The 27,566-nt window shown below is 33.8% G+C and overlaps 1 protein-coding gene across 2 annotated transcripts; it reads right to left on the minus strand.

Annotated features, from left to right (window-relative positions):
- Positions 1-971: 971 nt before the first annotated feature.
- rbm19 (RNA binding motif protein 19) lies at positions 972-27,566 on the minus strand. 2 transcript variants are annotated; one of them, XM_056460402.1, is made up of 25 exons: positions 27,425-27,566; positions 26,332-26,514; positions 25,548-25,676; positions 25,327-25,359; positions 25,009-25,243; positions 23,000-23,235; positions 22,831-22,890; positions 21,444-21,522; positions 21,283-21,354; positions 20,911-21,117; positions 19,398-19,528; positions 19,195-19,319; positions 17,782-17,878; positions 17,596-17,706; positions 14,096-14,296; positions 13,905-13,977; positions 11,642-11,802; positions 11,330-11,390; positions 11,080-11,159; positions 10,903-10,958; positions 6,274-6,393; positions 5,007-5,109; positions 4,562-4,682; positions 1,845-1,968; positions 972-1,661 (listed from the first exon to the last, which is right to left on the minus strand). In XM_056460402.1, exons 1-24 carry the CDS (start codon positions 27,458-27,460, stop codon positions 1,886-1,888), a joined length of 2,793 nt encoding a protein of 930 aa, XP_056316377.1. In that variant the 5' UTR covers positions 27,461-27,566; the 3' UTR covers positions 972-1,661; positions 1,845-1,885. The 2 variants fall into 2 exon arrangements, with proteins under 2 accessions (XP_056316377.1, XP_056316376.1); XM_056460401.1 differs by having other exon boundaries at positions 972-1,968.

The following is a 27,566-nucleotide window of genomic DNA, read 5'->3' on the forward strand; positions in this document are numbered from 1 at the left end:
TTTGATTGGCCATCTCAGCATAATCCATTGATGAGAGGGCTGTTAGACGACTGAACCAAATTAAAAACATCACTTTTAAATGCTGCACTATATAATGGCCTTCCTATATAATGCCACATTTTGTTTCACCCACTCTCTGTATTCATTTACAAAATTTGCACGTTTATGATGCACCAAACTGTTTATTCTGGCATATTTGGTGTAATTACAAATTAGTTGATTACATTACCTTTTAGCTGAAAACGCATAGTAATGCATTACTTTTCCTTTTACGTAATTTCATTAGTTACTCTTAATGCACTTGCTTAAATATCGTATGTAAATTCAACAGTTCTGCATAAATCAATTTAGGAAAGCAGAGTAATATAATTTTAATTTACAGCTACGACATTTATCAAAACGACTGATTATTTAAGAAAAATTAAATTATTTCATCACAATATAAGGTATAAATTCAGAGAAACTCGCATTGTGAATATTTTTTTTATTGTTATTTAGCTATTTTCCAAAATATCTAAATATTTATCTCAAAAAACAGAAAAATTTCTAAATATCTCAAAATAATTTTAGAATAATTTTCCAGTTAAAAAAGGTTTTGTTTGTCCTACAACTGCACATGCTTTAAAGTAATAAATTCACTAAATGTTTTAAATTAATGAATCCATATTTTATATGATAAAAAAGGGGATTTTTTTTTCTTTTTTAAACAAAACCAAAAAGAAAAAAAAACTAAAGAATTACGAGTGTAAAATCTGTTGTCTATGCGTAGAGATTTATGTACTTAAATTATTGACTCTACTACTTTTCAGACAATGTCATTAGAAAAGTAATTTAAATGCAATTGTAATGATGTAATCAGAAATTAATGACTTTTTTTAGAGAGCAACTAACCCAAACTTGGCTATGTATTCTACGCTTTTACATTGCTTTGGAATAAGATTAACAAAATAAGGTAAATGTTGATAGAAATGTACATTTTTAGTTGAACAAACAAACATTTTAATAAAGCAACTGAACAATAAATGTAATTGACATTACAGGTTAGTTTGAAGCAACATGATGTTCTTCAGACTGTACAAAAAGATGTTTCTAGAGTGATAACTCCCCTTTCCGGACTAACTTATTATAGTCACATAAATACAGTATAATCCCAACAAGGTCAAAAAGTTTGTAATTAACTCAGCAACCGCTTGTTTGAAACTTTTTAAGCTTTTATTTTTCTATTAACCACAAAAGAAGATATTTTGAGAAATCGACAGCCACTAGTATTGTTTCTTCATAATGGATTTCCATTTTCCTACCCGTTTCCAACATTCTTCAAAATATCTTCTTTTGTGTTCAACAGAAAATAAGAAACTTAATTTTTTGAAACTACTTGACAGTGATTAACATTTCATTTTGGGCAGAACAACACTGCAAAACTTTACAACAATATGTAATTATCTGGAAATACAATACACAATCTTTGTGTGTACAAACGACAAATCAAACCTCTTCCACATTTCTGATAAGATTTCTCAATGTCATCTGTGTGTCAAGGCAGTGTATGAAACGTCTCGGCCCTCCGTGACGATTAAAAACAGCCAAAGCAAGCGTGGCCTTCGGGCTTTTGCTTTTCTAAAAGGACTTAGTCTTGGAGTTCACCTTCAGTCGGAGCGGGTCTGCAGGGAGACGCAGTGTTTAATGCATTGACAGCAATAACAGGGATGATGTATGAGCATATAATAAAAAGCTAATTGGGAGCATCTGGGGCCAAAAGGAAGAATTCCTGAAGAGGGCCCGTGAAGCAGCTGTTTAAGACGCAGTCATAATAGAGATAAATGAAGTTGCACTGGATGATTTACTTTCTTATTGATGCCGGAGGTGAATGACTGACGGCTGCTATTCACTCGCCGTCTCCATCGCCGACCTCCATCTGCTCCAGGATTCCCTCTAACACCTCCGCCTTCCTCTTCTTCTTAGGAGCATCTGAGGGAGACAGATTTGCGCACAGATTTGTTTTAATTCAATTACAGACAGGGAAATGACTAGGATTGCGACCGATGTTGGAGAAAACGCTTCAAATTAGGAGTAACTCGTGTTTTGGCAGCATTTTGACAGTCAAAGTAGCGCCAAAAAATCAAAAGTTTGACAAAACGAAGTAAACAATTCAAACAATTAAGCGTTATTAAATACAAATCTTTTTTTTTGTATCTGGCACAAACAAATGATGAGCCCAATTACTTGACAGGATTTGACATTCATTTAATTTACAACTAATTTAATTAAGATTCTTTGCTTTTACAAGGACATTTAATTTGACTGAATATAACAATTGAGGGTTTTAGATCTATTCATTTAGATGTTATTGTTAATGTTAGTCTCCTTATGTTTCTAAAGCAGCAGAACTAAATAATAGAGTCCATATACACTACCTGAAAGAAGGCTTGTCGTCTGTATCAGTAGTGGCTTACATGAAAGGCAAAGGCCCCTAGATTACCTTTTCACTTTATGTAACAGTCTTTTCAAATAATGTACAGTATAGAATATAAAGTCAAGCTGCAGTGGAAAAAGAATTACAATTGTGTATGACTTCAAAGAGCTTGAAGGACTGCATCCATACATCAATGACTCCTCCATCTTTTCCCAGACATGCTCAATAATGTAGATTTCTCACACACCCCCCATACTGAATGTAATTGCAAACCATGATTTTACCTTCACCAAACTTGACTGATTTCTGTGAGAATCTTGGATCTTTTTTAATCTTTTTATTTATAGTTTAAAAACTGCTTTTATTTTATTTCCAGTTTATTTGTTTATTTTTATTCATTTTTATTTTTTAACAAAGTTAAGGATTGAATGTTTTACAAAAACTTTGCATAACTCGTTTCTATATTACTATGCCATAAAAACTTTGCATTGTAATAAAATATTATTCTGTTTAATATCCAACCACAGATGAAGCCTTTTTTGTATTTATATATAATTATTATATTTACTGAGCATTTATTGTCATTTTCAGACACTTCATTTTTGTTTTAAATAATGAAAAAGCACACTATTGAAGGCCAAATTATTATAGAAATTATTTGAAAATAAAAATTTTAGAATTTTAAAAAACTGATTTTATTTTATTTATTTTATAACAAAAAGTTAATGTCAGAATGTTGTACAAAGAACTTTACTTAACTGGTTCCTATATTACTATGCCATAATAATACAATGAATAAATGACATTTACACAAAAATGAAATTAAAGAACTAAAAGGTAAAGACAAAATGTTCTACAAAGAACACTGTTTAACTTAACTCTTTCCTATATTACTATGTTACTATATTACTACTATAATATAAAATATATTAAAAGGTTTAATGTAAAATGATATTTACATTTTTTATTTAGAAATAAAAAACTGTTTTATTTAATTTTTATTTTCATAAATTTTTATTTTATAACAAAGTTAAAAACAGAATGATTTACAAAAAAACATTGCTTAACTCGTTCCTATATTACTATGCCATAAAAACTTTGCATTGTAATAAAATATCATTCTAACAGATGAAGCATTTTTTTTCAGGTATTTGAAGTATAATTGCTATTAATACAGTATTTGTATTTATTATATATAATTATTATATTTACTGAGCATTTATTGTCATTTAGCTATTTTCAGACACTTCATTTTTGTTTAAAATAATGAAAAAGCACACTATTGAAGGCAAAAGTATTACATAAATTCTATTTTTTTTTTTAAAGTTTAATCTAAAAATGATATTTACATGTTTTGATTTAGAATTAAAAAAAACATTTAAAAACTATTTGTTTATTTTATTTAAATTTTAACAAAGTTAAAGACAGAATAAAATTATATATAATATATATATATATATATATATATATATATATATATATATATATATATATATATATATATATATATATATATATATATATATATATATATATATATATATATAAGAACACTAGTTAACACTGCTTAACTCGTTCCTATATTACTATGCCTAAAAAATTTAGCAATTTAATTATTTTAAGCAATTTGCAGACACTTTGTTTTAATGAATGAAATAAAACATACAATTGAAGGCAAAATCATTATATAAATTCTATTTAAAAAATTAAATGCAAAAATGTTAATTTTATTTATTCAGAATTTAAAAAGATAATATGGAATTAAAGAAATAATTCTTTTCCTCAGAAGAACAAATATAAGAAATACTGTGAAAATTTCTTTGCTGTGTTAAACATCATTTGGGAAGTATTTGAAAATAGAATTAAAATTTCACAGGACAGCTAATAATCTGGTCTTTAACTGTATTCAGGGCTCAACTGAAAATAGAGATTCACCATGAAAAGCCATTAGTAATTTCAATTTCATAGTGCCATAAAAACTAAAAGCAAATCTTTTTTTCATACTGTGATGCTACAAAAAACAGCTTGTTCTGTCAGGCTACTAAAGAAAGTGTGTCAAATTAAGTTTGCATTTAATGTGACTGATCAAACAGTTTCACAGCGTCTGCTCTCCATGACTGCGGCTGAAGTATGAAGCAGAGATTTTACCATGAAAGTGTTGTGCGGTTTTCCTCCGCAGGTCGTCTACCGTCTCCTCAGCATCTGCCCACTCCAGCACCAGCCTCCTGCCGTACAGATGAGTGCTGTGGCACAGCGCTGAGAATGCTTTCTGTCACACACACACACACACACACACACACACACACACACACACACACACATACACATACACATACACATACACATACACATACACATACACATACACATACACATACACATACACACACACACACACACACACACACACACACACACACACACACATACACATACACACACACACACACACACACACACACACACACATATATATATATACATACATGCATACACAAAGTTCCTGTGAGACACTAAACTGAATCAAAGACAATCAGCTGCTTGACTGTGAAAAGCAAGTGCAACAGAAAGAAACAGAGACAGCTGCACACACCTTGGCATCCTGTTTAGTGAGGAAGTCTATGAAGCCAAAACCACGGTGGGATCCACCAATCCCTTTCTTTGGCAGGCGGACTGTCTTTAGCTCTCCAAACGTACTGAGGGGAAGACATGAATCCAACATCATCTACAACACCTCAACTTCCATTAGAGTACAAAACCATGAAATTACAATAGTACTTTTTAGCAATATTCTGCAATATGCATTAGTTGTGCATCAATATAAGTATTTTATCAGTTTATAAATGCAGCAAAACAAAGTACAGTGTTTCTGCAGGTTTCAGCAAGTTAAAGACTTCTTTTTTTTTAATAATTTTTTTATGGTTTTTTCACCTTTATTTGGAAAGGACAGTTGGTCGCAGGTTGCAGACAGGAAAGTATTGTGAGCAGAAAGGTGAAGGGATGGCAAAAGACTTCGAGCCAGGAATCGAACTCGGGTCGCCGTGAGCACCATGGTGCGATATGTCCGCGCACTTAACCACTAGGCTATTGGCGCTGAAAATTTAGGACATTTTAAGAGCATTATGAATGAAATTTTAGACTCATACAGGGTTAAACGCCAAGGAGTTTTCGAATGGCCCAGTTGGAAAAGATTTTTATTTGCCCTATCAAACTTTAATGTAATTTTATTAATTTAATAATAATAATTTAAACAAAAACTAATAATATTTTAGTTAATTCTGAGCAAAATATTTTAACAAGCAAGCTCTAGTTATATACATCCACTTTTTTCAACATAACCTTTCTTAAAAAAAATTTTAAAAAGACAAATGTTTTAAAGGTTTTAAAAACTGTAATAAACTGAATGTATGCACTACAGTCTGACCAGGTCAGCTTCCTCAGCAGTAAATGCGTGGAGAGCTTTTAAACAAATGTTATTGTCTTATAGTTCTGGATTTGAAGGAAAATAATTAAGCCATTATGGTAAAGAGAGTTAAAAATGACATTCTAAAATAAAAAGTTAAAGGTTTTATTGAGATGAATTGTTGGTGATTAGATGAATGTTGGCCAGATTGGGTAGCTATAAATGAACAAATGAAAATTAAGAGCTGTTTACAAAAGACTTACTGTAAGACCTACAAGACAATATTTCAGCAAATTAAGAACACCATGAAGTAGAAAACTCAACACTCAAGCACTGTTTGTGCATCTCTTTCTCTTAGAGATCTATTTTACACACACACACACACACACACACACGTCGGAATAATATGGCATGAAACATCGCCAACATGTTCATTAAAATGTGAAAGGATGTTTACCAGAAGAGTTCTCTCAGCTCTTTGACCGTGGCCTGGAAGGGGATGTTTCGCACCAGGATCTTAGAGGTAGTCTGTTTCCTGGCAGTTTGCTTTTTCCTCTTGACCTGTGCCACACCTGACCTGCAAAAACAACAGGAGGAACACGCTTTTCACTCATGCATGTGACTAGTGCCACATTTTAATGACATTAATGGTCATGTGAACTAGGAAACCGCAATAAAAAAGAAGAATTTAAAGGGACAGTTCACTCAAAGATGTAAACTTACACATCTTTTACTCTACCACCCAAAAAAATGAACAATAGAAGATAAAAAAAAAGGTTGCCTGGTCTGATAAGTCTTAACCTCTACTGCGTTATTGGATTATAGGGTCAAAATTTAATATAAAAAACATGAAATCATGGATCCATGCTGCTTTGTACAGGCCAGGTTTGTGCCAAGTTTAGAGTATTGTTCCTCACAATCTCCGTACCTTGATCATCTTGTTATGGCCAATTGCAGCAGGATAATGTCCCAAAACTCAAATCATCCTAAAATGGTTTCTTGAACATGACAACAGGCTCTACTTTAACAATTTAAGCACATGGTCTAAAGCACTAAAGTGCTGGTGCACTTAGGGCATGTCCGAATCTACTCTTGCTATTGTAAGGATGAGAAAGATGGCCGGCACACCCAGCATATAGTCTAAAAGGGTTCTCTTAATAAGTTTTTGGAGTAATGTGAAGTAAACCAATTACAGTGTCATCTCTTATTACTTTCAAGAGACAGTTGTGGTTGCACCAAGCGGATTTGCTATTTACATGGAGGACTTTGTAGGTGGAAAAACTAAACACTTCACTAGAAAAAAAAAATAGAATCGGCTCACGCATGAGGGTAAAGTGCAGCAGACCATGTATAGAAAGAGCCAAATACCACAAAAGCCCCCTGAGGTGAAGAAGGGATGGGATGAGGTAGAAGTTTTTATATTTATGTAGACAATAATAAACCTGAAAACCTTTGAAACTTTTTTTAATTATATATAAAGATGTCTGTGCGCTGCTGCATGTCCCTTTGTGTAATAAGCAACATGTATGTACCTGTATAGGTGCATTTCACTAACGCGCTCTTTAATGGTATACTCACACTAGGCTATCCGAACCGTGCCAGGGTGCGTTAGACCCCAATTCCACAATTTGTTTGTTCGACAAGTGTCAGTGCTATAAACAATATAACTAAAGCAATCTCCATTGTACTGAGCGAGAGAATTTCTCTTCCTAACTGAACAGTCACATCTTTGATGACATAAGAGTGTTCAGGCTCGAAAGGTAAAATTGCAGTGAGTGCGAGCTGAGGGGGAGAGGGGAGGAGGGACAATCGTACCCTGAAACGGTTCAAGGCAATCATGTCTAGTGTGAGTCCACCCTAAATAAATATATTTTAAAAACTGCCCCATTGACTTTAGACAACCTTTAGTTGGTCAATGGTGTGGTCTATTTCTGTTGCCTCAAAATAGCAAAGCGCCAACAATGCCCCTTAAAGGGACAGTTCACCCCAAAAAAGTAAATCTTATCACTATTAACTCATATTAAGTGGTTTTAAACCTTCATGAGTTTCTTTCTTCTGTTGAAAAGAAAAGAAGATACTTTGAGGAACGTTGAAGGGAAAAACAAGTAGGAACTATAGAAGTACTATAGAAGTCAACGGAAGTCTCCACGATGGATGTCTAGCATTCTCCAGCTTCTGGTGCCTAGACTACAGCTCTGCACAAGAAGTTTTGTCAGAGGAGAAATGATCATGCCCAACTGAGCCTGGTTCCTCTCAGGGTTTTTTCCCTTCCCTTTTCAATTGGTGAAGTGTATTCCTTCCAACTGACTTGCTTGGTTTGGGACTTATGAAGCTGCTAAACAGAACTAAACTGAACTTCAACTCTGAAAACTGGACAGACGCAGCTTCAATTTCCTACTACAACTTAGCTGCTTTGACACAATCTACATTCCAAAAGCACTATAGAAATAAAAATGAATTGAATGGTTACACGTGGATACAAAGGTAAGTTTCTTCAAAAGATCTTTTTTTGTGTTCAACAAAAGAAAGAAAATCATAAATGTTTGAGACTAGTAACGGTGTGTGAATGATGACAATGTTTATTTTTGGGTGAAATATGCCTTTAACACACCACCTTTTGCTAGCAATCACGTTTACGCAACCCTGGAAAAGAATTGTTACTGACTGTTGCCCTCTGCGTAGTGTAGACGTGGACATATTTCGTGAATAAACTGCGAAGCACGCAGAAACCTTGAAGTGCGCAGCCGCAGAGGTGTGACAAACTTCACAGCGTGTGCAAACATAATCCCCGGTGAACGTGGTGTAGATATGCAGAGAGGAGATAACCAAGATGAGCAAGTAACCGTGAAAAATACCGACTTGTGCAGGATTTTTGCACAGTCTTTGACAGTGCAAAATAATAAAATAAATAAATAATAAGGCATAACGTTACAGCCTTTGTCCTTCGTGCGTTATGTTATGAATATCTTCACATGAATCTGTGTGCTAAGAATGTTTGCATTATTTCTAAAATATCTGTTATTGTTACATTCTTACTAGAACGTGCAGTGATCAATGTGATGACTGCATTTATTTAGCAGTAAAACTAGCCCGAGTGCTAATGTTGCATTATTAACAAAATGAAAGTGTTGACAATGCATTTGTTTTGCACTAAAATTAGTCATTGGTAGTGTTGCATTGTTTTTGCAACTTGTTATGATCTGTTCAACAGCATGTGTATATTTATTTCCTGCAAATAAATCGCAAATTGTGGCATGTTGCAAAACATTTGCATCTTGTGTTTTATTGATGACGTCACCAGAGACTAGTCAACGTCGACTCAACTTTGATAACATAAAAGTCGACTTCCAAAAATCTTAAGTCGTTCAACCCCTAAAGCTGAATTTATACTTTCACCTGGTGCCGCATCGCGGACCTCTGCTGACTGCTTGCGCACCTCAAGAAACAGATGAGGCTTTTATACTTGCCGCGTTCTCCGTTGTGATATTCTTTAAAACGAAAAGTAAAAAAAAAAAGTTTTTTTTAATCATACTTTGATGCATTTTTTTACTATTTTTATTTTTTTACTACCTATTAATGTTTTTTAAAATATTAATGACAACAGAACATGGGTTGCTCTACAAACATATTTTTTATTAAGGCAAGAATAGAAGCAAAAAAATAAAAAAGTACACTTACTAAAAATAAAGATTTATTTTTTAGATTTAGCCCGGTCTACAATTCACACATTACTCTGTGAAAACAGGGCATAAGTATATTGTAAACCGATTATTTGTTCCTTAATTATAGTTTTGCAACTATTAAATGGTTTTAAATTCAAAATTGTAACATTTACATCAGTGTAAAACCTATGACTGGTGGAAAAACATATTTCTGTAATTGTGTACCTGGGTCTCCACTTTTGCCATGGCCACTTTTGGCTTTAACATACTTATCCCTCAGGTTTTTCCAAACTTTTTAACAAAAACATTCCTCCTTTCCCACTGCTGTTGCAATTTCTAGCCAAGAATTATTGATCATCTGGTTATCTCACTGATCATGGATCATAAAGATGTCTGTACAGTCGTACCTGTTTCAGACAAAGTCTCTTCAAAGTGTTTCATATTCAACTCAAATCAAAGGCGGCGCTGCACGGACTGTTCGCTTGAGTCTCAAAAAAATCATGAGCTCTGCCAGCCAAAATCACGTCGAGCGCGCCCAAAGCGAACCTTCACAAACTGAGATGACATCACATTCGCCACGCTCACTCAAGCGACCTAGCGGACGCGTCGAGTATAAACCAGGCTTAATGGAAACACAAATGCATTTACTTTTTAAACCATATTAGGCCTTGCCATGGACAACTGATGCAGCGTATATGCAGGAATCCTAAAGGAAATTTCAATACCTTTTTAAGACCTTCTCAGAATATTTTAAGACCTCGTAACCACTTCAAGTTCTAATCAGTATCAAACCTTTAACTTAATGAACAGTTGCCAAAAAACAGTTGTAGTTACATAAATGAATGGAGCACAACCACGCAATAGAACTCAGATAAGCTCAGAAGAAACAAACCTTGAAAGAATATATTACGTGGTTGTTTTCAGCGACAGGTTTCACCCACTGTTTAAACTCGTCTTTCTCCAACCAGGAGTATGCAAACTTGCATCATCTCATTTTGCCGTCTGTTTTGCTCTATGTGGTTTCGCTACATGTGGAGAGAGTCACATCACCTTCCCGCGTTTGTCGCAAATTACATGACATTATCAGGACAGAGGAGCTTAGCCGGACGCACCCGGCCTGAACCAATCAAGGAAAATTAATATATTTATGCTTTTTTGCAGTCAAACACTTTGGGCAACGCTTGAACAAAATGTAAGACCTCGTAAAAACGCGATTCAAACTTTTCAATACCTTTTAAGGGCCTTAATTTTCTCATAATTGATTTATCAACATTCAATACTTTATAAGACCCCTGTGAGGCAGTTCTGAAGGCAAAAAAATGATCCAAGCTGGTACCTTATAAAGTGCCCAGCAAGAACAGAAGTCTTCACGACCTCTAACAAACCTACACAGCACTTGAAAATGGAGTACACAAAAGACTTACTTGACTTCTCTTTCTGATATCTTCACCTCAAGCTGGTGCTCATCAACTGTGCAGTGCTGCAAGAAAAATGAAAGAAAGCAGGAAAAAAGACACCTGAATTTACTTCATCACTTGAATATTTGCGCATAATAAGAGCACATAAACACAGCGATCAAAGCACAGCAGATGGTCATTTACCTGCAGCTGTCTCATGGCTTTCTGTGCCGCCTCTGGAGTTTTGTACTGCACAAAGCCGTAACCCATCGATAACAATTTACCTGAGACACAGAGTGACGCGCACACACACGCACACACACACACACACACACACACAAAGAGATCAGGGTGAGATTCACACAGCGACTGAAACGAGACGGAGAAATGAGAAAACTAACAAGCGCACAGATGAATATCAATACAGTAAATATGCATTTCGGAGAAAACAAACCTGCTTTATCTCTTTTCTTTGATATCGTGCAGCTTTTCACCACGCCGCATTTAGAAAACGTCTGTCAAAAGAATGCAATGAAAGCCATATGGTGAGACACGGGCCATGTTTACACCTGTTATGAACATCCGTTTCGGGTGATCTGATCACACAACACATGTTTACACCTAGAACTAATATGCATCTTAAATGAGTCTCCTGTGATCAGCAAAACAAGAAGGCCTCTCAGGTTTCCACTGCAAATCCCTAAACCACAACCGCTTTGCTGCTCAAGCATATGCTTCTGTGTGTGTGTGTGTGTTTTTACTTTACCTCCAGTAATGTTTCCTCTGATGTGATAAAGTTCAGGTTCTTAATGAAGAGAGTTGAGCCAGGTAAAATTTGGTCATCTTCTTCCTCTTCCTCCTCCTCTTCTTCTTCTTCATTTTTGACCGAATCATTTTTCGCAGCAGATTTATCTTTGGTTTGAGGCTCTGGGGTGGAAAAAAAGAACAGAATCAGAAGATAACACAAAGAACTAACACAGAAACAAAGATTGGGACAACAACACAGAAACAAAACTAAAAAATAACACAGAAACACAGATTGGGATGTACTCTAGAATTGTTTTTATTATTATTACTTATTACTCTTAATGGAAAACAAAAAAAATGAATCATCTTAGTCACATAACATTCAATCAAAAATAGAGATTGTATATAACTTAAACCTCAGAGGGGTCACTGGATTGCTCTTGAGATATAAATTTGTCAAATAAATCAAGAAATTGACCAAAAAAAGTAAAAAAAAAAAAGTAGCCAAAAAAGTAGCCAAAGATTTTCTTATGAAGCTAGTCTCTCCATTATAATAACCGATATCATGTCGGAAATCCAGTTCTGGAATGAAGGGGGTAAAGGTGATTTCCAATTGTTAGTATTTTAGCCACGACCATGCCTTGCATTAAAGACTCTTGCATTGTTTGAGGGAGAGAAGATGTAACTTGTGAGAAGCTAAAGATGGCAAGTTCGGCATCTGGTAGAAAAGGTCTGCTATAAGCCTCCTTTAAGCACCAGTCAAATATGTTTGTCCAGAATCTATTAATTGTTTTAAACTAATTTATTAACATTATAAGTGATTGATTGATGCAATTTTATATCTAGCAATGGTTATATTTAACACAAAATTAACAGTATTTAAACAGTTAAAGTGAAACATAACAACATCATTTTGATTAAAAATTTGATAAAAAAACAAACTAAAAACAACAACAATAGTAATAATAATACTAATTATTTCAATATTTTTAAATGAATGTACGATAAAAATGCAAATATTCGTATTATCTACTAAAACGGATCAACAACTTAACAAAAAATTTTATAAACTGCTAATTTTTTTAAAAAGTATTACTGTATTACATTGCCCAAACTACTTAGAAACATGCCAAGGCAAAGCTTTTGTGCTGATGACTGTATTTATAATGAATGAGTGTTAGGGTGCTTTCACACCTGTAGAACGATTGTTTTGTTCTGAAACAGGGATTAAAATTATTACAGTGCTTATTTTTGTTCTTGGTGCGGTTCTATTTTACACGGCAAAGTTTCTAAATGGACCAAAAACAGTTCAAGCAGGTCAAGTGCGAGCAAATTCTCCCACAAAATTGAGTCCCACAAATTCCCCTGTCATTTTTTTAATTTATGAAAAGCAATAACACATCATAAGCGAAAAGGGGCACTTTAATTTTGACACCCAATCATCCCCAAATATAAATCAGCGAGGTAAGACTTTCTCATACATAGCCTCATTTCAGTTGTCAAGTTTTGTAAAAATCTATTTATTGAATTAATCAATCTATTAAAAAACACTGGCTACAAGTATACATTTTAGGCTTCCATTATAGAGAGTAAAACAGATGAACTAAGACTGCAGTGAGATGATAAAGAAGATCAATGTTTATCTTTCATTCATGGTGTCAGTGTAGAAACAAACAAAACAATAGGCCTATAAATGATTAGAAGATTAAAGTATAGAAAAATTATCAGATAGTAATTTCGGTCAATTTTCCTAACGGATAAACAGCTCTTGTTATTATTTCAGCATGCTTTCACTTTCGTATTTGAAATGCACATTTACCAGTAGGAATGACATCCCACCCTATTCACCATTCTCTCTTTATATGACCGAGTTTGATATAACAGAGTTCATTTGGCTATTACATATGCAAAATACACTGTGATACAGCCTGGTTCATTAGTTCGTTTTGCTTTCTCACTCCATTCCATTGAGTCAAGACCACCTTATTCTGGCGATCTCAGACCGATTGATTTGGTGCGGATCTGAGCACAATTGTGGGTTTCACATATGCCAAACGAACCGCGCTAGCTGGGCAAACGAGGCAGGTTCTGAAACTAACGTCTAGGTATGACAGCACGCTAAGTAAGTGTAAATAATATATTTAAATATACAGATTTATGCATGTAATTCTGATGCAGATGTTTGGAATTTTGAATGATTAGCATTCATACAGCCTTCATAGAAAAAAGATGAATTGCTTGTTTAATTACAGCAGATGGCTATATCAGAATTAAAGCATTACCTGGTCTAGGTGCTGAGGGAGTTGTAAAGACAGCGACAGGAGCCCATTCCAGATACAAAGGGACATGTTGAAACTAGACAGAGAAATACAACCATATGACATCATATCCTGTCATTACCTGAAGCTTGATTCAACTAAAACCACAACAAAACATTAGCTGAAATCGCCATTCCAAACACGTGCCCACTGACCTTTGTGTATGCCAGTTTCATGAAAGCACGTTTGGCTTCTGTGGGCTCCAGGAACTCCACTATTGCTGTGAGGCCAGAAGGGGGCAGCAGAACTCTACCCAGAGACCCATGAGGTGAGAACAGAGCTTCCAGATCTCCAACCTGCACTCCTGATGGCAGGTTCTTTACGAGGATCACACATTTACTGCGCTCACCCGAGGCCTGGAAACCACACACGTATAAACATAACCACGAGTTATCATGTGGATACCATCAGAAAATATGGATGTTTTTCTGGAATGTGCCCTTATTTTGAATCATTATCATTGTTATTTCAATAAATGTTATAGAATAATGTGAGCAATTCAATCAAGAATGCAGAATGTATATAAAAATAACAACATTTTAAAGCTGAATAGTCAGCATCAGTATCTCACTTTGTATATTCAGTATCACATCATCTTTCAGAAATGATTGTAATGAGCTGGTTTGATGCTCAAGAAACATTTGTTATTATTATCAATGCTGAAAAAGCCAGTTGCTTGAGGGCCGCAGCTCTGCACAGTTTATTTCCAACCCTGCTTCAACATACTTACCTGTAGGTTTAAAACAATCCTGCCTGAAGGACTCAATTAGTTTGATCCGGAGTGTTTAATTAGGGTTGGAACTAAACTGTGCAGAGCTGCGGCCCTCCAGCAACTGGCTTTGACACCTGTGGCTTAAAGAGATAGTTCACCCAAAAATTAATGTTTGTTATATTTTATTTAAAAACGGAGATATAATAAGGAATGTTGGAAACTATTCATTGGTAACCATTGACATCCATAGAAGGAAAAAAAACAAATACTATGGAGGAAAATGGTTACAGCTTTCAGTATATCCTCCTACTGTGTTCAGAAGAACCCCAAAACTCTGAAACAAGTCAAATGATGACAGGGGTTTCATTTTTGGGTAAAGAATCCCTTTAAGGACTCCATGTTGAAAGTAATTTAATATTCTTGATGAGTTTAAAGGGATAGTTTACCCAAAAATGAAAATTCATTTTCTCACCCTTAATTTGTTACCTGTACCAGTTTGAGGTTTTGTCCTTATTTGTTTGTTTGTTTGTTTGTTTGTTTGTTTAAATGGAGATATAATGATGAATGTTGAAAACAGGTAAACATTGACTTTCATATTAGCAAAAAAAAAAAAAACGAATATTATGGAAGAAAACGGTTACAGGTTTCAGTATATCTCCTTTTGTGAAAATTCCTGAAATACTACAAATGATGACAGGATTTTCCTTTTTAGATGAAGAATCCCTTTAAAGACCCCATGTTGAAAGTAATTGTTTTAAATAAAAGTTGTTCTGAAAGCAGATTCGGAACAGTGTCTGAACAGTGAACGTGAACAGTTTATGGGTAAAGCAAACACACTATAGGTGACTGAACAAGGGCTAATATTCAGAGATTATTATAATGAGTTGGTTTAATGCATTAGAAACATTTGTTATTATTACCAATGCTGAAAGCAGTCATCTAACCTAATGTGTTTGCAAAACTCATGGTACATTTTTACAGGATTTCTTGATTTAATTTTTAATTTTTTTTAAATAAAACTGGACAGTATATATATATATATATATATATATATATATATATATATATATATATATATATATATATATATATATATATATATATATATATATATATATATATATATATATTGTAACATCGATGTTTTACTGCCATTTTTGATCAATTTAAAGAGATAGTTCACCCAAACATGAAAATTCTGTCATAATTTTTTCCCTCTTAATTTGTTTCATACCAGTTTGAGAGGGTTCATCAACCCCCATTAAAATTATTTAAGACCCACAAGATAATATTTCTGTGATTTTTAAGACTTTTTAAGGTCTAAAATTTTGTTTTTGAAATTTTAGACTTTAAGACCCCACGAATACCCGGAGATATATTGATGAATAATGGAAACATGTAAACGTTGACATCCACAGAAAAAAACAAATACTATGTACGAAAATGGATACAGGTTTGAGTATATCTCCTTTTGTGTTCAAAAGAACCCCAAAAACTATCAAATGCTACAAATGATGAAAGGATTTTCATTTTGGGGTGAAAAATCCCTTTAAGGACCTCAGGTTGATTATAATTATAATTATAATTATAATAAGAATTATACTGACCGTACTGAACAGTGTATGAACTGTGTCTGAACAGTGAACTAGAACAGTGTATGGGTAAAGCAAACACACTATACCTGACTGAACGAGGGTTAAGGCCCAATCCTAATTCTATTTTTGTATCCCTACCCCTTCCCTCTTCCCCTTGGCCCTTAAAACCAATTGTGAAGGGGAAGGGCTTCAAAATTTACCACTACAGTAAAAATTGGGACAGCACTACAGCACCGGCACACGTCATCATATATCATCACGATCTCTTGGTTCATATGAGATCAGACGATCGTGACTGCTGTAGTTTTTCCAGTTGTTTCATTTTTCACTGAAAAAATATATCATGTTATCATAACCATCTAATGTGGCAATAAGATCATAATACTGTGCATTTAACACAGTGGCCATATTCCTCTATGTACACACACCAAAAATCAATTAACATTATAGCAGACACTGTAAAAAGCTCATTCCTAGCCACTAGAATTTTTTGACAGGGTATTTGAGTGTCATTGATTGTCAGAATGTTGTAGGACTGCTGTGCAGGATTTATGATTATGGATTATAGATAGCTTTTATTTTAGCCTTTTTTTAAAGCATTATGGTAAAACATGAACACGGTTATGAATATATTAAAAGCATATGATTGTTTGTTGCAAAAATTCGTAATAATGACAAAAAAATACTAATTTGTGGGTGTAACTATCTGCCGTTGTGGCTGGTGTATTCTGGGAAATTTTCTTACTCCTTCGTTTCGAGTGTGGTCCTGAAAAATCTTTGTTCGAAGGGCTATCTACCCCTTACCCTTAGCCCTACACCTTCAAGCTAAACAGAATTGGGACACCCCTACCCCTTGACATGAACGCGCAAAATGAGGGGTGGGGGGAAGGGGATGTGCTAAGGGGTAGAATTGGAATTGGGCCTAATATTCAGAATTTATGCTGAAAGCAGTCATATAAACTAATGTGTTTGCGGTTTAAAATGAGTATGATGAGTTTAAAAGGACAGTTCACCCAAATGAAAGTTCTGTCATCATTTTCTCACCCTTAGTTTGTTCCATACTAGTTTGAGGTTGTTTTTTTTGTAAGTTTCTTGTTTTCAAAAAAAGAGATATATTGATAAATCTTGGAAACAGGTAAACATTGACACCCACAGAAAAAACCAAGTATATCTCCTTTTGCGTTCAACAGAACCCCAAAACTCTGAAACAAACCAATTGATGACAGGATTTTTATTTTTGGGTGAGGTATCCCTATAAGGACTCCATGCTGAAAGTAATTAATTAAAATAAAAATTGTACTGAACCCAGCCTCTTGAATAGTGTAGGAGTAAAGCAAACACACTATACCTGACTAAACGAGTCCAGAGAAACTCCATTGTCCAGGAGAAACTGTCTGGTCTCTTGTACAATCTGCGTCTCTCCAAGGGCCATCCTGACAGCCAAACTGCCATCAGACTCCTGCACACACATAAAGTCCAGTGTTTATCATCTCCAAAACAAAACAAAGAGCATTTACACGGCTCAAAGACTCACGTGATCCAACACTTGGCTCTTGGTTGTGTTGTATTTCTCAGCAATGGCATCGGCCACTGCACTCGTACCCAAAAACAGCGTGTTCCAGTTATGAGAGCTGAATTAAAAAACACAATAAAGGGAAGACAACTGGAAACATTGAGGTTTTTGTTTTGACACATTCTATGCACCTACTATAAGAATAAAAATAAACCCTTACCCTCTTGCTCACCCTTATCTGTGTTGCTTCAAAAAAGCTATTAATAACTAATTCATCATTAAAATCTTTTAAACATTATTTTTCTAGTTACTATGTCTGAAAAGGATTGTAATTAAGTTGAATTACTTGACATTTGCTTCTTAAAAGACAAAAGTCTTAATGCATAAACAACTAAACTCTTAATTCTTTAAATTAGTTAAATATGACCTTTTAGCTTTATTAAAGTCGGAATACTTAAGCATTTTAATAGCAAAGATTATATACATCTTTATTTTATTGCTATAGACAGTTCAACATCACATGCATCAAAACATTAACACGTTTCAAAGCAAATGGCATCATATTTCACACATCCCATTAACTGTCATTAGCTAATTTCTTAATTATCTGACAAATTCATTATACTCAATGAATTTATCCTCAATTCATTATTTCTTAAGTATGTTTAATGTGTCTTGCTTCTCTCAGAAACTGATTTATACAGAACTGCTGCATTTATTTTCCGTATTTTAGACCTAACATTACCTAAACATTACCTAACATTACCTAAACATTAAAAGTAATCTCTTTAGTGTATAAGTAATTTAATTACTTTGTAATGCATTGCACCCAACACCGACCCTAACCATATACAGTTGAAATCAGAATTATTAACCCTCCTGTATATTTTTCACCAACTTCAGTTTAACGTAACAAAGATCAACACATTTCAAAACATAATAGTTTTAATAACTCATTTCTAATAACTGATTTCTTTTATATTTGCCATGATGACAGTAGGCATAATATTTTATTAGATATTTTTCAAGAAGCTAGTATTCAGCTTAATGTGCAGTTTAAAAGCTTAACTAGGTTAATTAGACCAGTCACTGTATAACAGTGGTTTGTTCTGTAGACAATCAAAAAATAATATTGCTTAAGGGTATTGAGCTTGAAAATTAAAAACTGCTTTTATTCTAGACAAAATAAAACAAATAAACTTTCTCCTGAAGAAAGAATATTATAGGAAATACTGAGAAAAAAAATCCTTGCATTGTTAAACATCATTAGGGAAATTTTTTTAAAAAAAGGGGTTAATAATTTTGACTTCAACTGTATATAGCAAGTACATTTCTCAGATACAGTCCTCAGTACTTAAATGTATAATTACACTGTAACAAAGACACCTTACAAAAAGGTGCAAGCAAGTATTTCAGCTCCAGATAGATACTGACCTGCCGCTGGCAGCTTTATCTTTGGCATCTTTCTTTCTCTTATATGAGGAGCTGCCGGGAGCATCAGGCCCCTGATCGGCCTTTTCCTTCTTTAGCCTTGAAGCCATGACGTGCAGAACACGGCCCTACAGGGTCCAAACAGAGGTAAGAAAACAAAGACAGCCCCAACAGACAGAGCTGAGGTCAAAGGAACAGATCAGTACCTGGAATGTATGTCCATCCAGCTGAGCCAGGGCTGATACTGCATTCTCTGGTATCATGTATGTGACAAATGCAAAGCCTTTGGGCTTCTTAGTCAGACTGTCTATGGGGAAAAGCACCTCAGAAAGAGGACCTGATGAGGACACAAGAAAAATAAGCGGTTTTTAAACATGGACCAAGAAATTGGGGTTGGTGATAAAGAAAACACAGGCAGAAATTATTGATTTTACAGTATGCTACAGTTTAGATTTAATTTCAGTATTACATGTAATGTTACTGATAATGTATTTTACAAATTTTACAAAATTTGGGTAACTTTATCAGCATTTCTTTCCATTTTTCCTTAATTTCAGTTGTGTAAAGTATTACATTTTATAACTAAAATGAAGGTCTAACTTTTAAAAATGTTTTTTAAAGACATTTAAATGTACACTTGAAAGAATTAAATATTTTGGTCAATCGAATCAAGTAGATGAGCGACCTATTTACAAACATTTCCTACTTATAACTGATGTTTTCATTTTAATCTTTGTCCACTTTTCTGACTGCTTTAAGGCGAAAGTCTATAGATATAGTACATTTTTTCATCATTCTATCTAATATCACAGAATAAGTCCACACAAATTACATATAAATGTCAGGCAAGACAACAAAAAAATAGTTTGAAGCTTTGATTTCTGCTCTAATAAATGCAAAACTACTTTTGATAGGACCAGGACTCTATGAAAACATTAGTTTTTTTTTTACAATTTTTGTCATCAAATCAAACTTACGATTATAAACAGCAAAGTTTAAATTGCATCTGACTAGTGAGCAATAAACAATCAGTGGCTACTGGAATGCATGTGACCACATAAGAGCCTACATTATCAAACTAACCCAGACAAAAAAAAAAAGTGTTTTCAACTACCTCTGGAAGTCAAGCTCAGCATACAGTTGAAGTCTAAATTATTAGCACTTTTTCTTTTTCAAATATTTCCCCAAACAGGGCAAGAAAATTTTCACAGTATTTCTTATAATATTTTTTTCTTCTGGAGAAAGTCTTATTTGGTTTATTTAAGCTAGAATAAAAGCAGTTTTACATTTTTTAAGGGTCAATATTATTTGCCCCTTAAGCAATATTTTTATTCACTACAGAAAAAACCACAATACAATACAATAGCTTGCCTAATTACCCTAATTTGCCTAATTAACTAAGTTAAGCCTTTAAATGTCATTTTAAGATGAATACAAGTATCTTCAAAAATATCTAGTAAAATATTATGTACTGTGATCATGGCAAAGATAAAAGTTATTAGTTATCAGTTATTAGAAATTAGTTATTAAAACTATTATGTGTTTTGAATGTGTTGGAAAAAAATATTATTTCTGTTATAGAAAATTGGGGAAAAAATAGACAGGGGGCAAATAAATCAAGAGGGCTAATAATTCTGACTTCAACTGTACATTTATACCTGCAATTTAAGTCATCCACTTGTAATTTATAACAATGTTTATCATGTGTCTGTGACTGACCGTGTTTGCTAAACACTTCTTTCAGATCTTCCTCAGTGCATGTGTAGGGCATGTTCCTGATGAAAAGTCGGCCAGATTCTGCAACATCCTCCTCTTCCTCATCGTCCTTCAGCTCGCGGACAAAATTCCTTTCCATCTCGGTTCTTTTGGCAGAACGTCTGTCATTTTTAAAGTTGTTGGCTCTGAAAACCTCAATATAGCGCCCTCCTGTGGGTTTACAAGGATAACGCACAAACACTGACAACCTGAAACCAGTTTCATGTACCATACTTGTTTTCAAATTAGATTAAACCTTTAAAAAAAAAAAAAGTCAGAAGCAAAGAAAGGTCATCACGGTAGTGTACTTGTCAGAGAGAGTGAAAAGTTGCTCACCCATATAGTCCTTGTCAAGGCGCAGGGCTCTCTCAACCTCTGCCTCTGATCGCAGGTCCACATACACGTAACCTTATTGCAGGAAATACAACATCAATCAGTCGGCAGCAGCTTGACATCTACAAACCATCAATAGGTAGCAAAAAAGCAGATGGTTTTACCCGAGTTGCGGCCGTCACTGTTTTTAGCAAATCGAATGGCAACTGGTTTTAAAGGCATCATAAATTCTTTCACTTGTTGCTGTAATTAAAAATAAAACATATATTCAATTCAAGTTTATTTGTATAGAGCTTTTCACAATAATTATTGTCTCAAAACAGCTTTACAAAAAGTGCACATTATTGCCAAATCAGAAATGTTAAAAAGTTGTGCATAGGGCGAACATTAGTTGAAGCCAAAATTATTAGCCCTCCCATTATTATTATTATTTTTTTTTTAATATTTCCCAAATGATGTTTAACAGAACAAGACATTTTTTTACAGTATGTCTGATAATATTTTTTCTTCTGGAGAAAGTCTTATTTGTTTTATTTCGACTAGAATAAAAGCAGTTTCTTTAAAAGCATTTTAAGGTCAATATTACTAGCCCTCTTAAGCAATATTGTTGTTCTATTGTCTATAGAGCAAACCACTGTAATAAAATGATTTAAGGACTGTTATACAATGCCTAATTACCCTAACTAGCCTAATTAATATAGTTAAGCCTTTATATTGCAATTTAAGCTGGATTTCGAGTATCTTGAAAAACAATCTAGTAAAATAGTATGTACTGTCATCATGGCAAAGATAAATGAAATCAGTTATTAAAGATTAGTCATTAAAACTATTATGTATACAAATGTGTTAAAAAAATCTCTCTGTTAAACAGAAATTGGAGAAAAAAATATACAGAGGGGCTAATAATTCAGGAGGGCTAATAATTCTGACTTCAACTGTATACAAACATAGTTAAAAAATATTCTAAAACCAGTTTAAATATATTAAAAACAATTAACCAAATGTTTTTGCATGCATAAACCATAAAATGCGGACTTTATTGCTAATAATTAATTTAACTAAAAATATAATACAGTAGCATCACAAATTTATATTTGTGTTAAAGTTATATAAAAATTAACATTCTACATTAATTACTTTTACTCTAGAAACAAAAATAATATTAACATACCTGAACCTTGGGTTAAATTTGAATTATATATGCAAATATGTAATACATGAATGCTACAATAAATTAGAAAAATAAGTCATTATAATAACAGATCAGTGAAGATAAGATAGCCAGGGATGTACAATCGGCACCCACACTGTCACAAAAAGAAAAAAAATGTGTATATTGTTTTTTAATTATTCAATAGGAAAATTAGGTAAATGTTAATCGATATTAAACTTCCATATTGATACACGCCTACAGACAGCACTTGATGAAATGTTAAACAGTAAAACATTTATTATTAACTTAATAGTTTGATTCTATTTGCTGTAACATTAACAAAGGCTGCTGTAAAAAATACGTACACATTCAGTATCAGGTAATAACAAAAATCTCACCTCTTTGACATTGAATGGAGCCCCTCGTAGCTTGACTGTGAACTCTGTGGTTGGCTCAACCTATAATAACATGCATGAAGAGCATATAGTCTCTATAGATATACATATATATACATATAGTCTCTAACAGAAACAAATCCATATTTACTTATTAACAGATTACACTCACGGCTGGCCTTGTGTTTTTCTGGCTGCTTGACTTCTCTCCACTCTCATATGCACTGTCTGCATGCTGGACTGTGGACTCTTCCAATTCTTCTTCCTCCTCATCTTCCTCTTTTTCATCAGCAGAACTCGCACTCCTGTCGTCATCTTTCTCATCCAGCATGTCTGATTTCTCCACCATTTTGGAGCGAAGATAGTCCATATCAGACAGACCAGTCTTCAAGGCTTCCTTCTCATTTTCTGGGGAGAAAACAAATTTAGAGAGCATGACAAATATATGGTTTAATATAATGTCAAATATAATGTCAGGCATGAAACAAAAACGTAACTGGATGGATTATTGCATTGACTAATATGTTTATGGCTTGTTTGGCAACAATTCTTTCAAATGTGTTGTATTTGTAACTTTATTGACTCTATTAAAGCATAAAATACCTTTAATGCAGATTTGAAAAATATGCTAATTTGACATACTTTCTCTGGCAAACAATACTTTAATCAATTATTTTAATGTCTTCATGCATTTCACTGAATGATGGAGTGTCTTTGCATGTTGCATCTAGTGAAATAATGCAAACATGAGAGGTGCTATAAACTAAATAAAATGCATAAAAAGCTTTATTTTACAAATAGAATTGGACTTTCTGACTAACTAAACACTGATAGCCACAGTTATTTTGTCGGTGGGAAAATGTATATGGTGTATACAAATTTATATTGACCAACTCAACAGCCATCAATTGAAAAAGCTTTATGATAAGAAATATACTGATATTAGGATAGATTAGGAGATATTAGGAGAAATATAGGATATTCGTTTGAGCTTAAAATCCATTGTCAGCTATCATCATTCATGTTTGGTGTTGTCAATCTGACAAGCCATAGTTGCCAATATTTTGGATTTAAAATTTAGCCACTAGCTGTCTATACCGCATAATGTCTCTTAGCCCTAAATTATGCTGCATGTAGCTTTTTATTTTTTAAATATAAATTCCGGATAAAGTGTGATGGTAATATATAGTCTATAAATTATTACATAATTGTTTTTATGGTAAAATTATTCAATGGGCATATTCCAGGATGACAATGATGAAAGTTATCGCGCTCAAACTGTAAAAATTGTTTCATTTTTACACATGAATTGACCAGAGCACTGTAAAAAATCTTGAGATGTGTTGTAGACTTTACACAATGTTTCTCCTCAGGGTCAATTAACGAAGGTGCTCCTATTATCAGTACAAGAACTCCACAAAATTCCATCTCTTAATGCTTCACATCAAGAGAACTTCACATAAGGTAGTCGAAACAAAGGCCCAATCTCAATTCTATCCCTTAGCCCATCCCCTTACCCCTATTCCCCTAGTCCCAATTCTCTTTAACTTGAAGGCGTAGGGCTTAGGGGAAAAGGTGAATACCCCTTCGGACAAAGATTTTTCAGGACCACACTCGAAACCAAGGGGTAAGAAAATTTCCCTGAATACACCAGCCACAACGGCAGTATTGTTGAACCAGGAGGTAAGGAGATCCACAAATTAGTATTTTTTGTCATTATTACTAATTTTTACAACAAACAAGCACATTTTAATATATTCATAACTGCGTTCGTGTTTTACAGTCATGCTTAAAAAAAAAAAACACTAAAATAAAAACCGTTAACTACCAACAAATAACACAACTGAAATAACTACAGCAGTCACGATCGTCTGATCTCATATGAAGCAAGAGATCGTGATAACATATGATGACATGTGCAGGTGCTGTAGTGCTGTCTCAATTCTTAGGGGTACATTTTGAAGCTCTTCCCCTTCACACTTGGTTTTAAGGTGGAAGGGGGAGGGGAAGGGGGAACAAAAAAAAATTGGGATTGGGCCAAAGTCATGATGAATGCACACTATAATCAGTGCTAAAGATTGTCCAGTTAAATATTGTTAGCAATGTACAGTATATGACCCGAAACAAAGGCCTAAAACACACACACACACAAAAATTTCCAGTTCAGCAGATTTATCTCACCTTGTTTGTCCTCTTCATCAGAAGCCTCCTCATCATCACCACTCAATTCCTCCGATTCATCAGAATCAAAGTTCAGGTAATCATCTTTAACAGCCGCTTTCTGCTTCTTCTCTTTCTTCTTCTCCATTTCAGGCCTAACAGCAGTCGCTTCCACAGTGTCATTGGCCCATGTGGGAACCTGTCCACGTTTTTGGTGCACTGCCAGAAACTCCTGGAAGCTCTCATCTTTTACAAGCTGGAAATTACAAACAACAAAGAATGTCAGCAAATTCATCGATTTTGTATGAACTGTGTTCCAAAACAAAAAAGCCAACTTACATCTCCAAGAACATTTAAAATCTTCTTCGGCTTCTGTGGAGCGAGAGCATAAATTTAGTATGATTTATTTTTAATGCTTATTTTACAATAAATTCAGTTACAAACAACTCCAAAAAAAATAAGTGACTACATCAGACCTTCCAATAAGTCTGACTGCAAATTATAGAGTAAGTGCATCGGAAATTTGACATTGAGGAAGAGGCAGAAATTAGTTAACCAACCTTTTTTTCTTTTTCTCCTTGTTCAGGTGTTTTTTCTTCTTCTGTATCTTTCTTTGATGAAGGTTGGCGTGTGTGTTTGCTCCAAGGTCTGGCTTTGTTTGGATCACCAAAATCTGTGCACAACTCCACCTTTTTTTTTGACAGATGATAAAAAAAATGTATTACATTTTATAATGTTCATTTAAACCATCTGTGTTGCTATTTTAATTCATAAGGGATTCATCTTTAACGTTAAACTTAAAAAGCATTTTAGCAAAAATAATGTATTTATCTAAACGTATATAAAATGTATTAAATTAAGACACCAAATTATGATCATCCCATTTTTCATGTCCATGAAAAATTAAAATAAAGCATTGGTAAAAAATAATTGTCATATGTATTAATGTAACATTTACATTTAGTCATTTAGCAGATGCTTTTGTCCAAAGCGACTTACAATCAACAACTTAAACAACATCCTTATTCCAAACTGTACCTATTTAAATACATTTTGTTTTACAATTTGTATTATTTTTTAAACTATTAAAAACTTCTTACTGGAAAAATAAGTGAAACCTAGTGGATTGAAGAATAGTGACAAAGTACAAAGATTTAAAATAATAATTAATGAGTATAAGGTTGTGTATGTCTTTTTCAAATCATTATAAATGTACAAAAGTCAATTATTTTTCTCAAAGAAAAATCTAGTAAAGTACAAGTTAAAATAGGGGGAAAAAAAATCTGTATTGCATTTTTATAATTTTTTAAATGCTTGAAAACCCTTCATGATCTAGTCACTTACAGTGACTCTAGATGTGTCCACAAAACTCTTGTTGAAATGTTTCAAAGCTTTCTGTGCATCTTCTTCTGTCTTGAAACCCACAAATCCAAATTTGCGGAATTTTCCATCCTTGGTGAATTTCAGTGCACAATCTGTAAGTGTCCCAAAATCTGCAAACATCTTACGGAATCGATCTTCCTTCATCTGGAGACACAACATAAATAAAATGCATTCAGCAGATCAAATGACATGCATTGCACACACATACAGTTTGAGAACACAAAACATTTAAACCACTGCCTGATATTAGTGCCTATAGTAATCAATAAACTCTTTTTAATGATATTAATGATGCTTATAAGATGGTACAATAATGGTACAATGTTACACTGTTGCTATCCCTTAGGTATATTAACCAAAAAACATGCTTACTCTAGTTAAACCATGTATAGCCACAATTGGCAAATGGTTTTGCTACACAACCACAGTTTAAAAGTAGTATTAGAAGAAATACTGTTGTTATATAAATAATAATAAGCCAAAAAAACATACTTCTACGGTTTTTCTACAATTTTCGAAAGGAAACAAAAGGCAATGTACATAGCATTCATATGGTGCTTTTAGTAATAGAGGTAAAGTTGGTTTTATATTCTGATATTCACACATTCTCCTTAATAATATAATTTCGGAAAAGTATTCTTTGCAAAATCTAAATAAGGAAATCATATTAGCTGCAAATGACTATCAAAGTACAACATTGTTCACAGCGAATTAGATAGTGGTAATGTTGTTTAGAAGACATACTTGAATGCTAATTCAGATCATATATTCAAAGTAACATGGTAAACTACATAGAGACTGCTAAATGAACGAATGTGTGAATATAAAACCAACTTTACCTCTATCTTTTAGTAGCCTACTACTAGAAAGTATATATTATTTTAATACCACTGTAGCCCAACAACAGTACGTCAAACTAAACCACAGTCGTTTTGTGTTACTTTTATTGTGAGTAAATACAACAAATAAACGTGTCTGTCACGTTAACGTTAGATGAACACTTCGTATAAGCATACATACAGCGAAGTTCTGTCATTTTATTATAAGTACTCACCCCATTCGGGAGATTCTTGACTATTAACCTTGACATTTTTCCGAGTCAAGTTAGAGTGTATGCTGTGAAATAACAATTTATGGTTTTATCAACAATAAAGCATGGAGCCCTTCAGTACGTCGCCATCTTTACTGTGTGACGT

The sequence above is a fragment of the Danio aesculapii genome, chromosome 6 (genome assembly GCF_903798145.1).
Source record: "Danio aesculapii chromosome 6, fDanAes4.1, whole genome shotgun sequence".
NCBI lineage: Eukaryota > Metazoa > Chordata > Actinopteri > Cypriniformes > Danionidae > Danio > Danio aesculapii.

What these genes read in the sequence shown, in the direction of transcription:
- rbm19 (XM_056460402.1), bottom strand. Translation starts at nt 27,460, where the DNA reads ATGTCAAGGTTAATAGTCAAGAATCTCCCGAATGGG. An exon ending in TGATGAAGAGGACAAACAAG is followed by an intron (nt 23,236 to 25,008) that starts GTGAGATAAATC and finishes TTTTCTCCCCAG; the next exon opens with AAAATGAGAAGGAAGCCTTG. An exon ending in GAGCTGAGAGAACTCTTCTG is followed by an intron (nt 5,110 to 6,273) that starts GTAAACATCCTT and finishes TCTTCCCCTCAG; the next exon opens with TACGTTTGGAGAGCTAAAGA.